Source organism: Cloeon dipterum, chromosome 3 (genome assembly GCF_949628265.1).
Source record: "Cloeon dipterum chromosome 3, ieCloDipt1.1, whole genome shotgun sequence".
Classification (NCBI taxonomy): domain Eukaryota; kingdom Metazoa; phylum Arthropoda; class Insecta; order Ephemeroptera; family Baetidae; genus Cloeon; species Cloeon dipterum.
In genome coordinates this window covers 3,151,952-3,172,723 of record NC_088788.1, presented here as the reverse complement: position 1 = coordinate 3,172,723, position 20,772 = coordinate 3,151,952, and the positions used below count along the sequence as shown (strand labels likewise).

The 20,772-nt window shown below is 37.0% G+C and overlaps 1 protein-coding gene across 3 annotated transcripts; it reads right to left on the bottom strand.

Moving 5' to 3' along the window:
- Positions 1 to 2,606: 2,606 nt before the first annotated feature.
- Positions 2,607 to 20,164, bottom strand: LOC135939911 (probable sodium/potassium/calcium exchanger CG1090). 3 transcript variants are annotated; one of them, XM_065484521.1, is made up of 9 exons: positions 20,095 to 20,164; positions 8,395 to 8,833; positions 7,905 to 8,005; positions 7,666 to 7,853; positions 6,870 to 7,158; positions 6,527 to 6,752; positions 6,368 to 6,469; positions 5,935 to 6,066; positions 2,607 to 5,124 (listed from the first exon to the last, which is right to left on the bottom strand). In XM_065484521.1, exons 2-9 carry the CDS (start codon positions 8,825 to 8,827, stop codon positions 4,925 to 4,927), a joined length of 1,671 nt encoding a protein of 556 aa, XP_065340593.1. In that variant the 5' UTR covers positions 8,828 to 8,833; positions 20,095 to 20,164; the 3' UTR covers positions 2,607 to 4,924. The 3 variants fall into 3 exon arrangements, with proteins under 3 accessions (XP_065340593.1, XP_065340591.1, XP_065340592.1); XM_065484519.1 differs by lacking the exon at positions 20,095 to 20,164 and adding an exon at positions 18,008 to 18,063; XM_065484520.1 differs by lacking the exon at positions 20,095 to 20,164 and adding an exon at positions 10,562 to 10,714.
- Positions 20,165 to 20,772: the final 608 nt, after the last annotated feature.

The window sequence follows — 20,772 nt, the reverse complement described above, 5'->3', positions numbered from 1 at the left end:
AGCCAAAAAGTATAGGGTCTCTATGCGTGTCGCTTGCACCCAGTGTGTAATTCACACCTTTTGTGGCTACCAGACCAGCTATCGCACAAAAGACTGCCTCTTGCAGGCATATATACGGGATGAATAGAAAATGAAATAAGCTTTGGCAGCAGATGGGGGGCCGCAGCATGCTGTTAGCAATTTTTGACGCTGCGTTTATGCATCGCCCCCTTGTTATATAAGCGACGCGCGTTTCAATTGTCGTGAACTATTTGTGTGTTTGCCTTTTTCACTGTGACGGTCCACAAGATGTTTCTGCTTGATCTGAGATTTGATTAGGATATATCCTAAAAGGCAGTTTTATGGCGGGATATTCAAGGATTGCTGAGAAATATCGAAATTTTAGGAGTAGTGTCCCCTGTCACTGCGAGATGGACATTTACCATTCAATTCTTTATTTGATTGAGGGATTTGAGTGACATATTCAAGGACACTATTATATAATAGTATATCTCATTTAGAAAATATATTTTAAAAAATTATCCAGCAGAGCGGCTCAGTGCGGCGTGAGATAACTTTTGTTTTCAAGCGTTTTTGCAGTTTTCTGCTAGCATCTGTTTGCCCATTCTTACCATGTCTTAATTTCATGTATTTAAATTTTGTAACTATGACAGTAGGAATAAACAAATAATAAAATAAAGCTTGTCAAATTAGGGCCTGGTAGAGCACTATGTATTTTTTATTTTTACTTAATTTGAACATTTTTAGTACTTATTAAATTTTATATTAAAAAAATAATTCAAACAGTATAAAGTTGGATTTTTAAAAAATATTCTTGAATTATGCCCACTGTTGGCAAGGGTCAGCAGATTTGCCTGAAATTTTGGAGGAGAGTCTTATTGAAACTCCATATAAACGGATATAAAAACGCAATATATTTACAGACAGGAGCAAATTTAACTGGAAAAATTTCAAAGAAAGAATCTGTGTCCAGTTTAGTTCTTAAAAATATTTAAAAAAAACGAAATCCTATTTTCCCAATTTTCGTTACGAAAAAGAATAATTTGTGCCTCTTATTAGTGTTGAAACATTATTTTAAAAATAAATACTCAATCTTCACTAAGTATTTTATGCTTATTATCTTTGGTTGAAGGGGAAAAAGGCTCTCTCTCTCCTGTGAGCGCCGCAGCTCTGCATCTGCCCGCGAGGTGCTGATTTAGAATTCCTCGAAAGCGCTCTGCTCCTTGTCATTTATTCGAGCAACACCTGTCGGCCGATGAGAACTGTAATTTTCACCCTATCAGCTGGCACGATCGCGGACGCCGAATAATGTGATATCCGCCACTTATCCCGAGTGCCACAGTTTGACCAATTTTGGCACATTCTTCCATGGATATATTTGCATATTGCTTTCGCCGAGGGGAAAAATATAATGCAAATCTTTAAAAACTATTTGACATATTTGACCTGGAAGTAGGAATTTCACGAGCAAGAAGGGTTAATTTAAAACGTGTCAGAACAATTAAAAAATGAAGAGCCACATTTTAAAGAGGCGAAATTTTCAAAATTAAGCAATAAATTCGAATTATTATTTGCAAAATAAAATATCTAACGAATTTTCGTCTCCTTTAATAATTGGGGAGTTAACGAACTGTTGATTATGCAACCCGCAGAGACGAGCTCTGCAGACAGTTGCATAATTCTGTACAGCCAGTTAAAGAAAAACTCAATTCTTTGATTAGCGTGCACTTTATTTGGTATTTTTGGTGAAACACGTTACGTGTCTTGTTAGACTTTGATTACAATTTTTAACGAATTCTCCAACTAGTTGATTACATATTAAATTGTGAGTGCCTGAAAGATGATTAAAAGCTCGAGCGTTCTTCGTACTCTCGCTGTCCTACTTTGGCAGTATTACGTTTTGATATATTCATATACAATTCAACAATTTTATTCGTATATAGATGCATTTTTCGAACTACAGTGTATATAATTAGTATGATACGATGCAATAACTTTATGGTTGTGGGAGTACATTTTCATTATTTTCGGCTATAACCTTTCTTGCATGAAACCCGAGCTGGATAAACTATAGTTTAACTCGCAAACGATGCTCTGAGATTTTTGCACTTGACTCATTCACGCGCAAAATGCTCAATTTATTTACAATCCAATAAATAGCACGAAACAATAACACACAATTATGTTCATTTATCTTTTTGTTGTTCAATTTTACAGATGATGACAGGATAGTATAATGACTTGATTAAATTTAATTCCTTGTAAGATTAAATTCTAGAGTCTAATTCGATTCGCACCGACCGCGTTTTCGGTTTTTCGCGAGTTGTCGCTCTACTGGCTTTCTCTAAGTCTTGGTACTGTACAGCCTGACGCTTTAAGCTTTACTCTAGATGCTCAATATTTTGCAATATAACAGTTAAAGATGTTCGTTTGCATCCTTAAAATATTCATATATAAACACGTATTATTAGTAACACATCAACGCTTTTTGTTTTGTTTATTTTAATTTGACAGTTCTAATTGATTTAGGTAAATAGTTGCCGAAAGTTCTTCATTGCTGTTCAGATGTCGAGGCAAAAAGGAAATTTGGATATTGAACAACAAAATTTCTACTTTTTGCCTCCAGAGTTGATTCAATTGCACGAATAAATTGCGTTAAAATCCAAGCTATACTTTTGTTTTGAACCGCAGCTGAATATTTTTTTGTTTCTTTGATGGCCAATTCCTGTCTACATTCTTACAATAATCTTGTATATATACAGTTGTGTGATTAAGGCTCATTTTATTATTGTCATGCGTTGCACCGACCGCAATTTTAATTATATTGCTGACTAAAACTAAGCTCACAAATGCACGCGGTAAATCCATCCAATCTCGAAACTGAACCTACATTAAAAATATTGTCGCACGAATAATGAGATGTGTATACATATACGTTTGCTAAATGATTTGATCTTGTGTCTGAATTATAAATTTTGTCGATTTAAAAATATGGAATGCCAGTATAATGAATCACAATGCGCTTGTTTACCTCATTACATTTTGGAGAGGGTCTTGAACCTTGCAAGACGCGGTACGATATTTACGAAACATTTTCCAAAACGCAGAACAGTAGTTGCTGAGAAATGTTTACCAAAATTTTGTCCAAATTTCATTTTGATTTAATTGATCTTCGTATATTTGACACTTCATGCGGGAAAACTATCAGAATTAAAATATATCTGATTGTAGAAACTGCAAATAATTGTTTTCCCGAATTTAAGGCGGTTCTTTTACAATAAATTAAATTAAAACGGATAAATATGAGAATAGCACGCTGTATACACCTAAGAAGTTTTACCTGTTGACTGTGAAACGTGTATACAATACAATAATAATAATAAATACGCTGGCCAAGAACCACTGAACGCAGTGCCTGCTTATGATCACATAAACGCTTATAACATTTTACCAACGGTGTAAATACATGGCTCAAATTTATGTATGTATATATACAGGTAAAAGTACATAGTATATATGTCTCCTATGTATGGCGAGCGGATCAAGTTCCCCTCGCACAAATAATTTTTGTATTTAATACTTTTCCAAAACATTTCGCAGTGGCAGGACATTTGAGAAGGAACGAGGACTTTCCCGATTCTTTTACATTTGACAGTTCAACCGATCATCGTGGACAACAACACACCCGTCTTATGCAACTGGCACGACGCGCCGGCACGCACAGTTGCATACTTTCGATTTCAAGACCTCCGAATGGCGAATTTTATGTCTTTTGAATTTTTATTTGGGGAAAGAAAGGTACGATTGAAGAAAAATATGCTAAACCTCGTGTCATTCGCTGGAAAATGAAAGTAAAAAAATAAATCTTTGTGATTTCTGCAGGAGGGTTTATTTTATAGAGGAAAGATACTGCAAAATCCTGGGAAATGCCTGTTGCCAATGCATAAACTCGTTCCTTAGGATTCAGTTAAAGCCTAAATTGGCCTAAGAAGCACTGTAATTTTTTGAGAAAATTGGCTGGAGATGAAAAGGGCTGTCTCCTTACTTGAAATCCGATTTAATTACAAAACCAAGAGTTTCCCCAATAAGTGGCAGACACAATTGGACAGATCTCGACGAGAGGAATCGAAATATGCCAAGAAAATGTGGTCAAGCACAGTAAATTTTGGGGAAAATTGGCAAAATTTGAATTTTTACTGTAGGAAGGTCCTTTTTATTATTGCAAATTGCTGAACAAATTGATTATCGATCCAACAATTCAAATAATTTTCAATTGTTGCCCTGTATGTAATTATTTGTTTACTGTTGTATTTTTTCCTGCATTATAGAGCTGATTTTTTTCGCAACTTTAAATGGCACTCCAAGCAAATTTGAGCTATTTGAAAAATTTTAAGCAAGTAAAAAGCAGATCCTATTTAATTTAAATACCAAGTTAATTTCCTCCAGAACAGGCTCAAAACTTTTACTCAAAGGACAGAAAATTCGCCATTCATGAAATTAATTCTTCATCGTTTTTAGAGTTTTGGACACGCACACATTTAACATGAGTTGTGTGTAAGATATAACAACTTGTGCAACAACCGTTATTTGTCCAATGAACACCGACCATTTGACATAATTGATAGATATTCGTTGAATTGGCGGGGAACAGTAATTGACACCAACAAGTTTGGCGGGGACAAAACTCAAAGATCGGCTTATCTCATTTTTGCATTCCTCGTTCGACTTTTCACCTTCCCTTTTTTCGTTTTGCAGAATAAAAATCACAGTTACGCTTATTTTTGGATTTTTGTTGCCGAAAAGGAACAAAAAGTTGCCTTGGATCTCATTTTCGCTGCTCGCCTCCGCATTCATTCGCTGCTTTTTCTGTGTGACTACTATGAAGGTCGTTTGGGGGAAATTATTTGTCAACTGCTGATATGGATTAGTAGCTGCTGGCGCATTCGGGCGGGTTCATGTAGCCAAACACGTTTAGCTCGTACAGGCTGGCGAACACGATGAAGAACAAGTACCACGCCATCAGGATCCAGCCGTACTTGCGGTCCAGCTTCCAGCCGTTCATGTGCGTCGCGATTATCAGGAATGCGACTGTCGACAACAGGGACAGGGTCGAGTAGGTCAGACCTGAGGGACGGAAATATTTTTAAATTTATTTAAATTATAAAATGAAGGGAACAAAATATTAACATTTGTTATTTTAAAGGTTTCATTTTTTCAGCGGGTGCCAGATGCGTGCGATAAAATTGGTTCGCACTGCGCAGATCCAAGATGGCGTCCGAATGTGGGAAACAATGGATTGCCGTACGAGTGTCAAGAGTTTGTTTTTACGATCCAAAAGACACAAATGCAAATTATGTCACAATATTGACGAAAACTTGGTTCTTTTCGCGCATTTTCACGTGACCATTTTTCGCGCCATACTCCACCGGACGCCATATCTGAGCGTCGCACGAATCTGGCCCCCGCTGTTTTTATTTTTTTCTTGTGAAACAGGAAAATACCAGGATTTTTTTTTAGAGGGAAGAAGATGCATGAAAATTTAAATTTTTTTTATTATTAATTGTTTTCTTATTAGCATTTATTTTATTTTTCTCAAATAATTGTTTGATTTTGGTTAGAATCTCCAGCTTCATGTATTATTCTACGTGTCTTTTATTAAGAAAGGCGAAAAATTCCCGCTACAATTTGCCCATTTTCTTTTTTTCCAATTTTTGCTCATTCATGACGTGCCTTCTACCCTTTACTATACAAAAGTGTGCCAAATTACTTTTATCAAACGTCAAGAGATGGCATTCAATTCGCCACGAAACAGTGCTTGTCACAGTCCTATCAAAAGTCTGTTGGACGAATTGAGATATATCTTGATAGTCACGTACTTTACTCGTTAAATGATATCACCAGACCATTTCTAAATAACGATCATCAGTTAATCACCTTTGCTAAGTACGGTGACTGTGCTGCCAGGACTAATTATGGCAGTTTTCAGGAACCACGGCAGACCCAGACAGATGAGAATGTCGAAAACATTGCTGCCCACTGCGTTGGACACCGCCATGTCACCATATCCTGCAATCAAAAAAGATAATTAATTAAATTGACGATCTTAATTAAAAAAAACATGAAAGAGAAATGGTTATCTTTAATCCGCATTAAAAATTTACTTTGAAAGTAACCTTAGTTGGAAAAGCACCCAGACATTAATAGTTTTTTTTTTTTATTAATTTATTCTTAAACTAGAAAAATGGTGTAACTGGAACTAGATTTGTTAGACCAAAACAATTTTAAGCAAAATAATCTCCCAACCAAATTATTCCTTACCAAAATAATTTTTATTTAAATAATAAATTTTATTCATTGATGGGCATACCTTCTTTCACGACGGCCAAGCTGGAGAGAGCGTCTGGAACACTGACTCCGGCAGCCACAAACGTCAGACCCATGACCGTGTCAGGGATTCCCATTGTATATCCTGCCAGAAATAATTAAATAATTCAGTCAGAAAATAACCCGTTAAACTAAAACTCGCCAATTATTGTGATCATCCAGACCATGATGTACGAGAAGAAGGAAATCCACACCATGGACATCATGAAGGTGATGCCGTACTTGTCCTTGTGCTTCTCTTTCCTGCAGTCGGGGGTGGTCGCCTTGCACAGGGCGTGGATTGGCAGCGTGATTGCCCACAAGCAGCGATTCATCTGACCCTCCGGAATCACAAACGGGTCGGTCTCCACGTAATCGGCATGAGGCGCCTAAACAAATTATTTTCCTCAATGTTTGAGTTTAAAAAAATCAATTAAAAAATTTTGAAAGTTCGGAAAGAATTAACTAAACCAAGCGAATTAAATAAAATAAAATTAATTAATTACTTTATGGTAGTAATCCTTTTGCTGCTGCTGCTGGATAACTCCATCCGTTTGCTGTCCTTGTTCTTGGTCTCCAAAGGCAGTTTCCATCGTCTTTTCGTCTGTGTAGCTAATCGGTCGCTGTCCGTCCGCAAGCCCTGATGACTCCTGCGGAATTTTCGGAGGTCCCTGGTGGGCAACCTCGGACTTGCAGGGGATTGGAAGGGTCTGTGCCCACTGCTCCAGCTGTGTGTTGAACCTCAAGGCGACGCAGTAGACCGAGTACATGAACAGCATGAGTAGAGACTCGCTCCTGGAAATCAATTCACATTTCAGTGAAAAAATATTGATAATGTGTTAAATTTAATTCATTATTATTAAATTATTTAAATTATTTGAATTGTTGGATGCCATAAACAATTTGCAATTAATAAAAAAGGACCTTCCTACAATAAAAATTCAAATTTTGCCAATTTTCTCCAAAATGTACAGTGCTTGAACATATTTTCTTGGCATATTTCGATTCCTCTCATCGAGATCTGTCCAACGGTGTTTGGTACTTATTGGGGAAACTCTTGGTTTTGAAATTAAATCGGATTTCAAGTAAGGAGACAGCCATTACCATTTGAAAAGCACGCTAACTTTCCAGCCAATTTTCTCAACAAATTACAGCGCTTCTTAGGTCAATTTAGGCTTTAACTGAATCCTAAGGGACGAGTTTATGCATTGGCAACAAGCATTTTCCAGGCTTTTGCAGTATCATTCCTCTTTAAATCATTTTTTTAGACGTTTTTTAAAAAAAATAAAATGATAAACTCACCAGGTGATAGTCTCATCGTAAATGACGTAGAGCATGACCAGAATGCTGACCATGTAGAAAAAGCAGTCGCGGACCAGAGGCCACCAGTTGAGGTAGGACACGGTGCCCGAACACAGGGCGCACACGCTGATGACGAACATTATGTTGAACACTGCCGAGCCAATCACTCCACTCACCCCGATGTCGTCCTGTCGAGATCAAAGTTAATAATCCAGAGCCTAAATAGCTTCGTCGCTCACCTTGGCAAAAAATACGCCGATAACCACGGTGGCCAACTCGGGCGCCGACGAACCAGCAGCCATGAAAGTGGCTCCAGCCACATCGGGCGATAGTTTCAGTTCTGAAACAGGTAAAAAGCGTTGGATCTTTGCTTAAACTGTTTATGCATTGGCAACAAGCATTTTCAAATTGGTAATAATTAAAAGAACAACACTAATTAAATGAGTAAAAAATATTTTACAAGTTAGAAATAAAAATAAAAAGGTCAGCCCAAAAAGGCTTTTATTTTTCTCATTAGATCAAGGAAAAATTCAAGACAAAGATTTTTTTTTTCACACTATTGCCTGATTAAAACAGTAATTATTATTATTAAGAAAATATCAAATCCAGAGAAAAACTACCTCTATCCAGCAAGCACTGGAATGGACCGAAAAAAATTAAAATGTCTTTCCTGAAGATGCAAGTCAAACTTGGAACAGTTTCTAAATTAATTGTTAAAGCGGAACAAACCTTCGCAGATGCGGTCGAGCGAGGCGACGAAGTAGTCGTCGCACACGATGGCCAGTCCGACGAAGGTGTAGACGGCAACGAGCACGTGCACGATGATTCCTCCCGAGCGCCTCGTCTCGACGCTCATCATCGGCCGGGGAAACTGCTCGATGGCCGGCGGAGTGCAGTTGTCGCGGCTTCCGGTCGTCGTCGCCGCGGCGACGAGAACTTGCGGCGGCACCGACGTCGAGTGGTGATGCACTGCCGGCGTCGAATGGTGGCGTGGCGCCGACGTTGAATGGTGTTGCGGCGCCGACGTCGAATGGTGGTGCGGCGCTGACGTTGAAGGGTTGGGCGGCGCCGGCGTCGAGGCCGAGTGCACGCTCGACGAGGCCAGGAAAAGGCACACGCCGAACGCGAAGCGCCACGCGGCTTTCACGGCTCGCTGCCTCATCACAAGCTGAAATGCAACAAAAAAATTCCCTTTAAATTTTTATTTGTTTTAAAAATACGATTATTGCAATTGATTTTGGGCTCAAAACAGCATGAATCGTCTAAAATCGTCTTTGAAGGCAGAAAAAGTATATTAAAATTAATAATAAAATCATTTAGATTAATCCAGCGGGGGCCAGATGTGTGATAAAATTGGTTCGCACTGCGCAGATCCAAGATGGCGTCTGAATGTTGGAAACAAAAAGCCGAACGAGTGTCAAGAGTTTGTTTTTACGATCCAAAAGACACAATTAGTTCAGAGTAATGCAAATTATGTCACAATATTGACGCAAACTTGCTTCTTTTCGCGCATTTTTACGTGACCGTTTTTTCCCGCGCCATACTCCACCGGACGCCATGTCTGCGCGTCGCACGAATCTGATCCCTGCTGGATTAATCTAAAATTACAGGTCATGGGAATCATTGATAGAAAAAAAACTTTAAAAACGCAAAAATTGTATAATTAGTTGCTCTGCTCATCCGAAATAAAATTATTTTGGGTGGAAAATGACTTAACAAAAACACTTGACACAAATTTCGGAATTTATGAGGAATAAAAAATTTAGGATAATTTTATTTTGCACAAAAATAATCTCCATTTTTAAAGAGCGTCATCGGTTGGCGTGCCTGCATATAGCGGCATCATTCAATTCGATCGAGCGAATCCAATTGTTGCCGCCCGTATTTTAATGGCTATAAATATACATACACAAATTTAATATACGTGTATAGAACGGGGGTGCGTGGTGAGCGTCGCCGCTGATCAATAAACGCGCCTGTGAGCGGCGGCGATTTTCGCACACACACGCGCTGCGCCGGCACGGCAGCATTCATTCTGCATTTATACGTTTGTGACAGTGAATTGACGCTTTGTTAAGCCTAGCTTTGTCATTTTACGAACTCACCCATCGCCCACACGTCCTATCGCAATTTGACACTCGCCCCTCTGATTGGCATGAAATTAAGTAAGCACAAATGAGACACGTGCATACTGATTTTCGTTTTTGTCGCAGGATTTAAAATCCGTAAAACCCTATTTTTGGTGAAAATTGTGTCAAATTTAATTTAAAAGTTGATTTGGACAGTAAAAAACGTTTGTTACAAAAGAAAGTAACAAGGAGAGTTATTAAGAAAAAGTTATTCCATCATTCAGAATTTAAAATTATTAAAAATCGAAGAGAAATTTTCCGAATATGTACGTTTTCTGTGGTTTTCAAGTTAGGAACGTTCAAATCTCGTTTTAGGAGACTTCCTACGGCTCTAAAAGCTACTTGGTTTAGTTAAAAACCTGGAAAATTGTATAATGATAAATTTTTTTAGACTAAGAATTTTTTTGCCTCTTTTACACACATTTTATTTACAGATTGGTCTCATCCAGGCTCGTCTATGATTAATAACATTAAAATTAATTTTTATTTCTAAAAATTAGGCTTGGAAAATTCGTGAAGTTTCCTAAAAGTATGAAAATTGAACATCATTTGATTTGTCTCGCTGAGCAGATTCCAAAAATGTTAAATTTATTGAAATGCGAGCACTTTTTAGTTTGAAATTTGTTACGTTATTGTTTTTTAATTACAGTAAGGTGTGGACCTTGCGAACCATAAGTTTCTCATTAATTTGAATAAAAATTAGCGGCATAATATTGCCTTTTTCATTAATTCCGTTAGTAAGCTAAGAATTTCCTTTCAACTCTCACCTTGATAGAAGCGTATAATTAAGAGTACACAGTCCGGCCTGTGGTGCAAAAAAACCGAGGCTGCCACGTTAATTCTGCTCCTGCTTTGTGGTTTCTCTGTCACCGGTTGGCGTAAAAGAATTTATTCGCACACGACACCTTTGTGTTGGTAATCACGGTTCGTCCTCCGCCTGCGTGGACAAACAGCACAACGGCATACATATAAGCACACATATTTCATGCCAAAGGACGTGTGTTTTAACGCTTTATCGCACAGACGGAAAGTCCGACAGACGCACGAAGAACGAGTGATGGGACAACTTGACGAGGTGATAGCCTGGTGATAGCACGCCAGGATATAAAATTGTTTGGTAGCATAAAAAGTTGGTTTTATGGACAGTGTGCGATAAAAAAAATGTTCTAGATCATTAATTCTGCGCAGAATAGAGCCATTTCTTACTTCTCTTCCTAATTCCCTTCAATATTTTATTTTCAAACCTGAAATTCTTGATTAAAGCAAACAATTCACATGGGATTTTTTTTAATTTTACAAATAAAAATTAAATAAATAAATTCATCTCTAACTTATGAATTATATTGTATTTTTCATAGCGAAAATTTACATATAAATTATACAAATTTAGATTGAGAATTAACTGAAAAGGATAATCACTGGTAGTTTTTAGTTAAACCGAGCAGTTTCATTTCACTAAACGACCTAGTTTTTCACCCTGAGCAACTTTCCCTACTCAGAATAGATTTTAGGTCAAAAGTCAAGGCCACATTTTGCGAGTTTTTCCGAGAAATCAATTTTTCAAGCTGTATTTTTTAAGGTGCACAGTCAGTGAAATTCTGTATGCAAGTAAACAAATTTTCCGAATGGCAGTTTCGCGGTAATCAAAGTTTGAAGTTTTGAAACGAGCATGAACTTTAATTAAAAATTGTTTCCGTCATTTAAAAATCGATTTTCCGTGTCCTGTTTACTTCAACGCACTGTGGCGATCGAAATTGAACCACCAAAGGTTGATTCCGACCCTCAGGTTCTTACCCTGAGGGTCAGATTGCGAAAAAATGACCAAAATTGACAAGTTTGGTGTCGTTCCACTGGGTTTTGAGTTCAAATTTTGTTATAGATGACTTTAGAAGGATTTTAGTCGGTTTTAGACGAGTTTAAATGTGGTTTAAATAGCTTAAAATTGCATGTGATAGTCCCACAATGATCTGAAGCTTAGAAAAAAATTTATTATCTAAAATTCACAGCCCTAGTTATTTAAAACAAATCAGACAAACCCCTCCCCCAACCAACAATCCCTATTTTCAAGTAGGAACTCTACAATCAATGATCATAACCACTTTGTGCCTCTAATGCATGCTATACAGTTGCATGGTTTTGTTTCGTAATCAACTAAAGTTGATTGAGTGCGAGGGCATGCTATGCAGATTAAACGTTGGCATCCAGTGCTATCGCATTTTGTCACGTCTCCCTCGACAAACACAAAGTGTAAAGCTCAATCAATTCTGCATTGCGCGCAGTGCAAATTGCCTGGAGCAAGAGCGTGTAACACGCTTTACAAGGGGTTTATAAACGTACATGCACATTTATGCAGAGTGCGGAGAAGTCGCAATCGTCTGTGTAGCAGCGGGAGCGTTCGTGTGCAATGCATAATTCAGCAATGCGACCGGCATTTGCGTTCAAAAGCATGCGGGTGCCCGGCACTTTAGAGACGCTTTGTATTGTGGCACACTTTTGTAAGCGGCTTTGACAAAAAGCTATGCGTTTCAAACTTCACATTTTGAGTGTTCTTGACTTTCGGGCGATTTTCACAATGTTTGAAATGAAATTCTTCTGAGTGCGTATGGTACGGGTCGTGGCTCATTTCGAGCAAAATTTTTCGGGGAAATTTTTCCAGTTTATCTGAGAAAAAAATTCTTTTTGAGATTTTTGGAATATTTTGAGAACACATTACTCGAAAAATATTGTGGGAAATTAATTTGAATCCTCACGTCAAACCCGATTGATTGATCACCTAATTATTTTCGAGAAATTCCACTTTGAAACTTTTAGAAAAACATGATTGTTTTTTTTTGCAAATATTTTCGCCCCAAAAAACTCGGATTTTAACGATCAGCCTAGGATTGCACCTTCCCTAATGAATAAGGCTGTGAATTTAAGACGGTTGACTTTTTTCTGAGCTCCAAATCATAGCGGGACCATAAAATGAGCACAAATCATTCAATTTTATGCTCTTATAACCTTCTAAAACTGCCAAAACCATGATAAATCGTCCAAATTCCGTCTAAAATCATCTATTTTGACTTTTCGTGGCAAAAATTCTTGAAAATAATGTTATTTAATATAATATAAATAATTAATTAATATTTTTTGGTCTCAAACTTTCAAAATAATAGCAGCCGCACGCAAATAAATAGGAATTTTTCAAATATCGTTTTTTTTGCCAAGGACCAAGCTCGTATTTCTGCCCCGTCAAATTAGCATTTTTCAACTGTACCTTTTAATCTCCAAGAAAAACACTAAATATTCAGCAGTGTCTCGAAACAGTTTTAATTTTGCCCTCTTATTTAATCAAGCGTGAATCCATATCTAAAATCTCCAACAGTTATATGACCAAAACGAGCGATGCTTTTTTTATCTTTGAGCGGACGAAATTGGTCCGAATTCGCGGAAATTCGCCGGGTGCGGCGGTGCAAATAGTGGATGGAGAGGGCGCCAGAGGCGATCGCGGATGCTGAGTTGGCCGAGAGCGCGTGCGATCGATTCGCGACTCACTCAGTCGGCTGCAGGGCCGCCGCACACGCTCGCTCATCTTCCCCTTTAGTTGCCCTCTGCTACTCTTGCTTCTCTGTATAATAATCTCTAGTGCACGCGCGAGAACAGACAGTGAAAGAGCGAAAACGACGAGAAAATTACTAACTCGTCCGCATTCAAGATCACCGAACCTCTCATTCAGGGCTCTCTCGGCCGCACACTTTTGTGCTTCGCTTATTGACCACAATTTTATCAACTCGAGCAAACTTTACTTTAAAAGAATACAAAAACTCGAGCTCAGTGTTAAATTAAGGGCTTTTAAGATAATTGGTGAGACTCTGAACTGTGGTTTTAGACGGTTTGCTATTTTATTATCAGCTTCCAATCGTCACAAGACCATCAAACGAGCTCCAATCATGCAATTTAAAGTCATTTTTTTAACTAAAATATCCAAAATCATCTCTAACAATAAGCATGCCTAACTTATCTAAATCGGCTTATAATCCGTTTTGAGTTCCTCGAGTTAGATTTTTTCCAGGTTTCTCAAAGAGCCGGAAAATATTTTTTGATCCATTTTCTAGTTCTTATTCGATGAATCGGTTATTTTTTAAACCTTTCCTTTTTGTAAATAATAAAATGAATCCTGAATTGATTTTTAAACCAGTGTTTTTTGATTAAAAGAATTAAAACCTGCGCTGATGAAAGAAATTAGCATTGTTCAAATTATCATCATGCAAAGTAGCCAAATGTTTAATCCGTTTGTCATTTAAGGGTTTTAAATCACTGACCGTACAATGAGTGAAAAGTCATTTGTCATTTCACGAAATTTGTCAGGTATATTTAAGAATTGTTGATTTTTATAAGTTACGTAATCCATTTATTGTAAAAGCCTCTAAATATAATTATGTAATTGTTTTTATTTTTTAATCCAACGGCATTGTAGCCTTTTTTGAACTCGAATTTATTATTTTTTCCAACACTAGCCACTTAGAGATCTTGAAGAGAATAAACCACGGTTATTTTTAGTGAAGAAAAAAATAAATGTAAAAAATATTTGGTCTCATTGCGAGCAAGCAAAAAAATGGTCGCTTCTGATTTTTCCTCAAATTTTAATCAAATTCTAAACTTTTCTAGGCTAAAGTGTGAATGAACTGGTTCTTCAAAAGTTTAGACATGCAATGACGTCATTCGTCCCCAATTGTTGATTTAAGGAGGCAGAAAACTAAAACCCCTTTCTGATAGATTTAAATTTATACAATTATAAATAACAGGAAAATCATTAAATCTTTTGTTGTTGACCTGCCTTAGCATATTGATTCAACAAACATATCGCTGTCTTGTGCAATTCAAAGCCTCATATATCTGAATCAAATTTCTGTCTGTCACTTCCTTTTGTTTCGAGCTCTGAAGTGTACGATATTGTCTGTCAGCCGCAATTGCATTGACAGGCACATCTGATTAGCACTAATTGGCATTTGTTGCGCTCACTCGCACACCTGTGGAAGTCTTTTCGTGGACGAATTGCATATATGATGTATTGACTCGGCGTCTACAGTTATTGATTTGAGCGCCGAAATATTATGACTGTTTGTCTTCCATCTGCATCGTTCTTATTTAAAAAAAAATATATTTACTATGTCAATTGGCATATAAATTAATATAGTTTTTATATATTAAGACTGTTAAATATTATTTTTTTCTGAGCTTCTGTCATCAGATTTTATAAATTTCAAGTGGAATTTGAGGTCCAAAAACTGGTTTTAATAAATATGTGTCTCTATTGCCAATGTTACAATGTTTTTGCAAAAAATTTGTTCCTCTAAAAATTGATAAAATAAAGTTTCGTAAGAAATTGTCAATGAAGCCTCGAGTTATGAGCATTCTACTAACATTTGAGTGTTTCCAGATGTTTTGATATGGTCTGCAATTTTTCAAATTGAGTTGTCACTTCACTTGATGTGTTGTTGGAGTCATATCGAGGTGCCTGAATCACCAGGATCCGCGTAAAAAAATGTTTTAAAGAGGGTTAAGTCAGGAAAAACGAGCCCACCAGAGTCCGAGAAATTAATAAATATCTGGAGTTGTACTGAAGTTTAGAAACACAAGCTTTGCATTTATGAGAAAATCAGTTGAAAACACAGGGGTCGGGACTCATGCGATGCGCAGATATGGCGTTTGGTAGATTACAGCGGGAAATTTAAAAACGCAAAATGAAATTGTCTTGAAAATTTATCATGAAAATAGCTTCAGCAAAATGAATATTTTTGTTTTTATTTCTTTACAAACAGCTGATTAGCCCGGTAATTGGCGAATCGACCATTAGATGGCACATCAGGCTAATGGAAATGTAACAAAATACGCGGGAATTAAATTATGAGGTCGGCACGCCTCTTTTTCGACGCTTCTGATTGGCCGCTGGACTGTCTCCTGATTGGCCTACTATATTTCGACGCCATATTGACTTCTGACCGGCGGAAAACCATCACAGATCGAAAACTGGTGGTTGAAAATTACTCAAACTACCAGATAATACGATTTATCTCATTAAAAATATTAAATAAATAAGTAATTTAAGAAAAATGAGCATAATTGTTGCTTTATTGATTATTTCATTTTTTAACTTTACATGCACGTGAATTTTAAAAGTGATTATGCTCAGTGAAGGTAAATTTTTTGCCTCGACGACAAAAACCACTTTCTTGACAAGTAGAAAAAAAAATATGAATTTTCCCTGGATAAAAGTAATGAGTTTTCTCAGATGTAGCAGAGAGCAGAGACGAGATGAGTGCTCTGTTGCCGGCACAAGTCGAAAAGGAAACTGTTTAGACTTGACATCCCACGGATTAATTCTGCAAGTGGTTCGTCCGCGCGCGCGTTTCTTTTCATCCGAGCACCTGGTGGCGTGTTCATTTGCCGGAAATATTAAGGTTTGGTTCTGTGGGCGCGCTGCATTTTCGCATACTCAGCGACAGGCAGGCAGGCTGCTCGGAAGGAGTGGGCGAAGCACCACTTGATGTCAGTTTGAATTGGCATTTAGCGCTCAAAGATGGGAAAACTCTCATCGAGGAGCATCGCAGCCCCAAAACATCCCCCGCGCGTCTCGGAAGCTTACCAATTTCGTGCTCTCGGCAGATGCGACTGAATTTAGCAATCAGCTTTTATATATGAAATTTTGATAAGTTACGTGTAGAGAGAGAGAGCTTGTGTTTCGTGTTTATTTGATTCTCGTTGTTTCATTTCTTATTCTTGGGCTTCAATTTAAAGTGGAATGATACAGGGCAAGTATTGAAAATTATTTGAATTGTTGGATGCCATAAACAATCAGTTCAACAATTTGCAATAACAAAAAAGAACCTTCCTACAGTAAAAATTCAAATTTTGCCGATTTTCTCCAAAATGTACAGTGCTTGAACATATTTCCTTGGCATATTTAGATTCCTCTCGTCGAGATCAGTCCAACGGTGTATGCCACTTATTGGGCAAACTCTTCGTTTTGAAATTAAATCGGATTTCAAGTAAGGAGACAGCCATTACCATTTGAAAAGCACGCTAACTTTCCAGCCAATTTTCTCAAAAAATTACAATTTAGGCTTTAACTGAATCCTAAGGGATGAGTCTATGCATTGGCAACAAGCATTTTCCAGGCTTTTGCAGTATCACTTTATCTCTTTAATTGCAACTCGCCGTCTATGTATTTAGTATTTAATCTGATTTTTCACTTACAATAACGAGTTTGCAGTCCTTTAATTAATTAATTTAAATTTACATTTAACTTGTATTAACTAACAAGGACACTCTCATCGTTAAATAGCAACCTTTCCTTGGAATAGAAAATAATGACTGGTAACCTATTTATTTATACTATATTTTTGCGCTAAAATCGACAAATTGAATCAGGGTTAACACAATTGTCCGTTCGGTACTTTCCAGAAAGGGTGTCTTCTGGGAAAAAACCACCGGTTTTTCCCAGAGATGCTGGAGGTAATATACCCCAGCAGATAAAATATAAGACTCTTCATACTACAAATAATGTTTTGGAGAGTCTCAATCACTGAATTTAATGGGAAAAAGGAGTAAGTTCTCTGGAATTATAGACTGCTGGGGGATGTCCATTAATCGCAAAATTTTTTTTTCCATTTTTTACTAGTCTCAGAAACACCAATAGCTATAGACTGTTTTTTGTATCTCATGCTTCCAGAAAAAGTCTATTTATCCATTTTTCAAACCCTCTGAATTACAAAAATCAAATTCTTGGCATAAAAAATAATTAAACCTGCTTTTTTTCCAATGATAAATGATAAAATTACCCTTTTTCCCTGAGGTTTAAATTGTTCAAGGACAGTTTTCAGACAGTTGAGAATGGTTTGGACGGTTCACTCATGAAAACCATTATATAAGCGCAAAAAATTCATTAGTATATTAGTTGTCCCAGCCCTGCAAATGTGGATCGATTGAAAAGACATTAAACGTATCAAATTTCCGTCCCCGAAAATTGGAGTTTTCATCTGAGGAGAGTGGTGCGTGCGTGAGATCCACCCACGCACACAACTTGTGCAAACTTCCCTTCCATCCTAATCGCAAATGCCGACTCGTTCCGCCGAAAATGTGCCGAAAAGTGTTGAGAGTGAGAGAGCGCGTCGTCGCGCGAATCAATATCGGCGGCGGAGCCATAGTAACCCACATTGACGGCAGAGACTCACCTCAGTGCGATCAAGTCAGCGCCGGGATCACAAACTGACTGAGCGAGCGAGCGAGCGAACGGGCCGAGTGAGGAGGCGGCAGGGGTGCTCCCCAGCCACCCCCGCACTCACCACCCCCTGCACCCGTCGCCGCCGCGCGCACACTCCCTCGCACACGCTATAATATCACACTCACACAGCCCAACGACGAGCGAGCCAACGCAGGAGCAGCAAAACGGCAGCAGGCACCCCCGACACACACACACACCGAGTAATGTACGTGTATACATATTTATGCGCCGAGAAAGCAAGCGCCGAGCAGGGTCGTGAAGAGTAGCCAACTCGCCTCCTTCTGCGATTTCTCACACCGCAACAGTCCCAATTCTCTGCCCTCCATTCATTCCGTTTTATACTTTTTAATTCTTTTGAAAAATAAATGTAAAAAGGCGTGCTATTAAAATAAGCTAATTTTCCAATGAACATAAATAGGTATGTTATATTTTACATATTTTTTATTTCATTAAAAATTACAACTTTATCAATTTTTTTTAAACAATTTTACGCACAGTAAATGTTTTTAATGATTTTATTAGTAATAAAAACTCAAGAAAATTTGATGTAAATCAAAAAAATTAAGGATAACATTAAAATTATTGAAAACAATTTTTTTATATATTCAAACCTTTCTTGGTAACATTTACTAATGCTAAATTCTACAGCTTCTTTTTTGTCAAAACGTATAATGCTTTTTGCAGGTTTTTAATTATAATTACATATATTATTTCCAGAAAAGATGATTTTTCAATCAGATAAAATAGTCATCGCTGAGAGTTTTAAACTGTTTAATAGAGCAAAACATTTGGTCTTAGACGTTTTTATTCATCCGTTTTTTTGTAAATTTACTTGTTGCTTTTAGAAGATAATATTTTGGGAGTCAAATTTTTCCAGTATTTTTAATATAGTGATTTTAATTTATTTTATGTTTTATTTTTGCAAGGAGATCAAAATAAAAGAAATGGTAATCTGCAGAAAATTGTGTTTTTCGTTAAAAAATATGCAAGAACACATACAGTATAATGAAATAATGGTGATTTTAAATGCCACAAATTTGTGTAAACCGTCTTTAGTTTGAGTAAAACTTCAAATCTTTTTTTAATTTATGCCTTTGAAATCCGTGTGAATGTGTTGTTGAACAGTTTGTTTCTGCAATTAAAAATTAAGGAGAATTTTCAGCTAAAAAAACAGAAGTAAAATTTTCCTAAGACCATTGAAAAAATGTAATTATTAAAGGTCTTAAAGTTTGCAATGAAACCGACTTACAAGTTAGGGTTAACACGATAACATTTTTTGTTGGTTTGGAAAACACATCAACAGGATTTTGGGATTGAAAATCGCAAATGGAATTTGGAAAATCTTTTAACATGGAAAATTCCACACATTTGTGCGTATTTTTGCTATTTGATGCTTTGAGACGGTTCTAGGTGTTTTAGACGGTTTAAATTTAATTCACAATTAAGCTTAAAATTGCATGGTTCGTGCTCATTTGATGCTCTCATGACGATTGGAAGCTCATTGTCAGAAAAAAGTGTTTGACAGTCTAAATTTCACAGTCCTAAAAATAATAAAAATTAATCTATTTTTTTCCTTTTAAAAATACTGTTTTTCAGTCTAATTTCCTTAATACAGAAAAACATTGGCAATTACATCCAGGGTTAAAATACATTTTGCATTTTCCCCCGACGTTTGGAAATCGTATCAAATCTCTTTCTTTCAGTCTCATAAAATTTTTCCGGATCCTAGTTCTTAGTTTTCTTTTTTACAATACATTTTTCTTTTGTAACGAAAGAGTTTTCGTCACGTCCCTCGCCCTAAAGAGCAGCAGAGTGTTTGCGCAATCAGTTCCGCCTGATTGGGTTAATTAATTAGCTTGAGAGTTTCAGATCTGGGGAGCGCTTGTTACGCACAATTAAGGCAATCATAAAACGCACAAGCTAATCACGTAATAAGCTATTTACTATAGCTGACACATTGCTATAACAAGCAGTTATAGACCGCAAACTCTTATCATATATAGGGATACAAAATAGATAGAAAATAAAATCAATTACCGTTCGATTAGTGAATGAAGCTATTCAGTCCCATATTCCCATTTGCGAGAAAACGACACGATATATCTTGTCCCGCAGATCAACCCGCACTGACTGAGCAGAAAATGAGGTGGATTTATATAGAGCCTCTCTCTGTTTCGTTTTTCACTGGTCGAACAACTATAGCTCCTCTTGAATCTCGTCAGAGCAGGAGCCTTATTTTCTGCTGCCGCAGAATAAAAACTAAACCTTGAGAGTCACGTGCTGTGTGCTTTTAAATCTCGCCATGCCTCGTAGTGGTCCTCATTACATTATTTTTATTGCCAAAACCAAATCAAACTGGAGCATTTCTTGATAAAATAGAAACCTCACTTTTATATTTTCAAGCAATCAAAGCACATTAAAAATTTGTATTTTTAAATTAGTAACTGAAACCGTAAAAAAATCATATTTTCCACCAAAACGTCCTAAATTATACATTTTAGGTATATACTCCACAGATTAATTTAATTTTGGAGAAGTTTTTACTCTCCTAAGCTGCAAGAATGGCTGAGCAAAAGGATAACCACAAAATTCCAAAAGCTGCGGTTTCTCATTCAAGCCACTGCAGCAAAAAACGTCCACAAAAAGGGGAGCGCAGCATTCTAAAACTCAGTAAGCGAACAAAAAGCAAGAAAAATGTTTAGGGGTAATTAAATG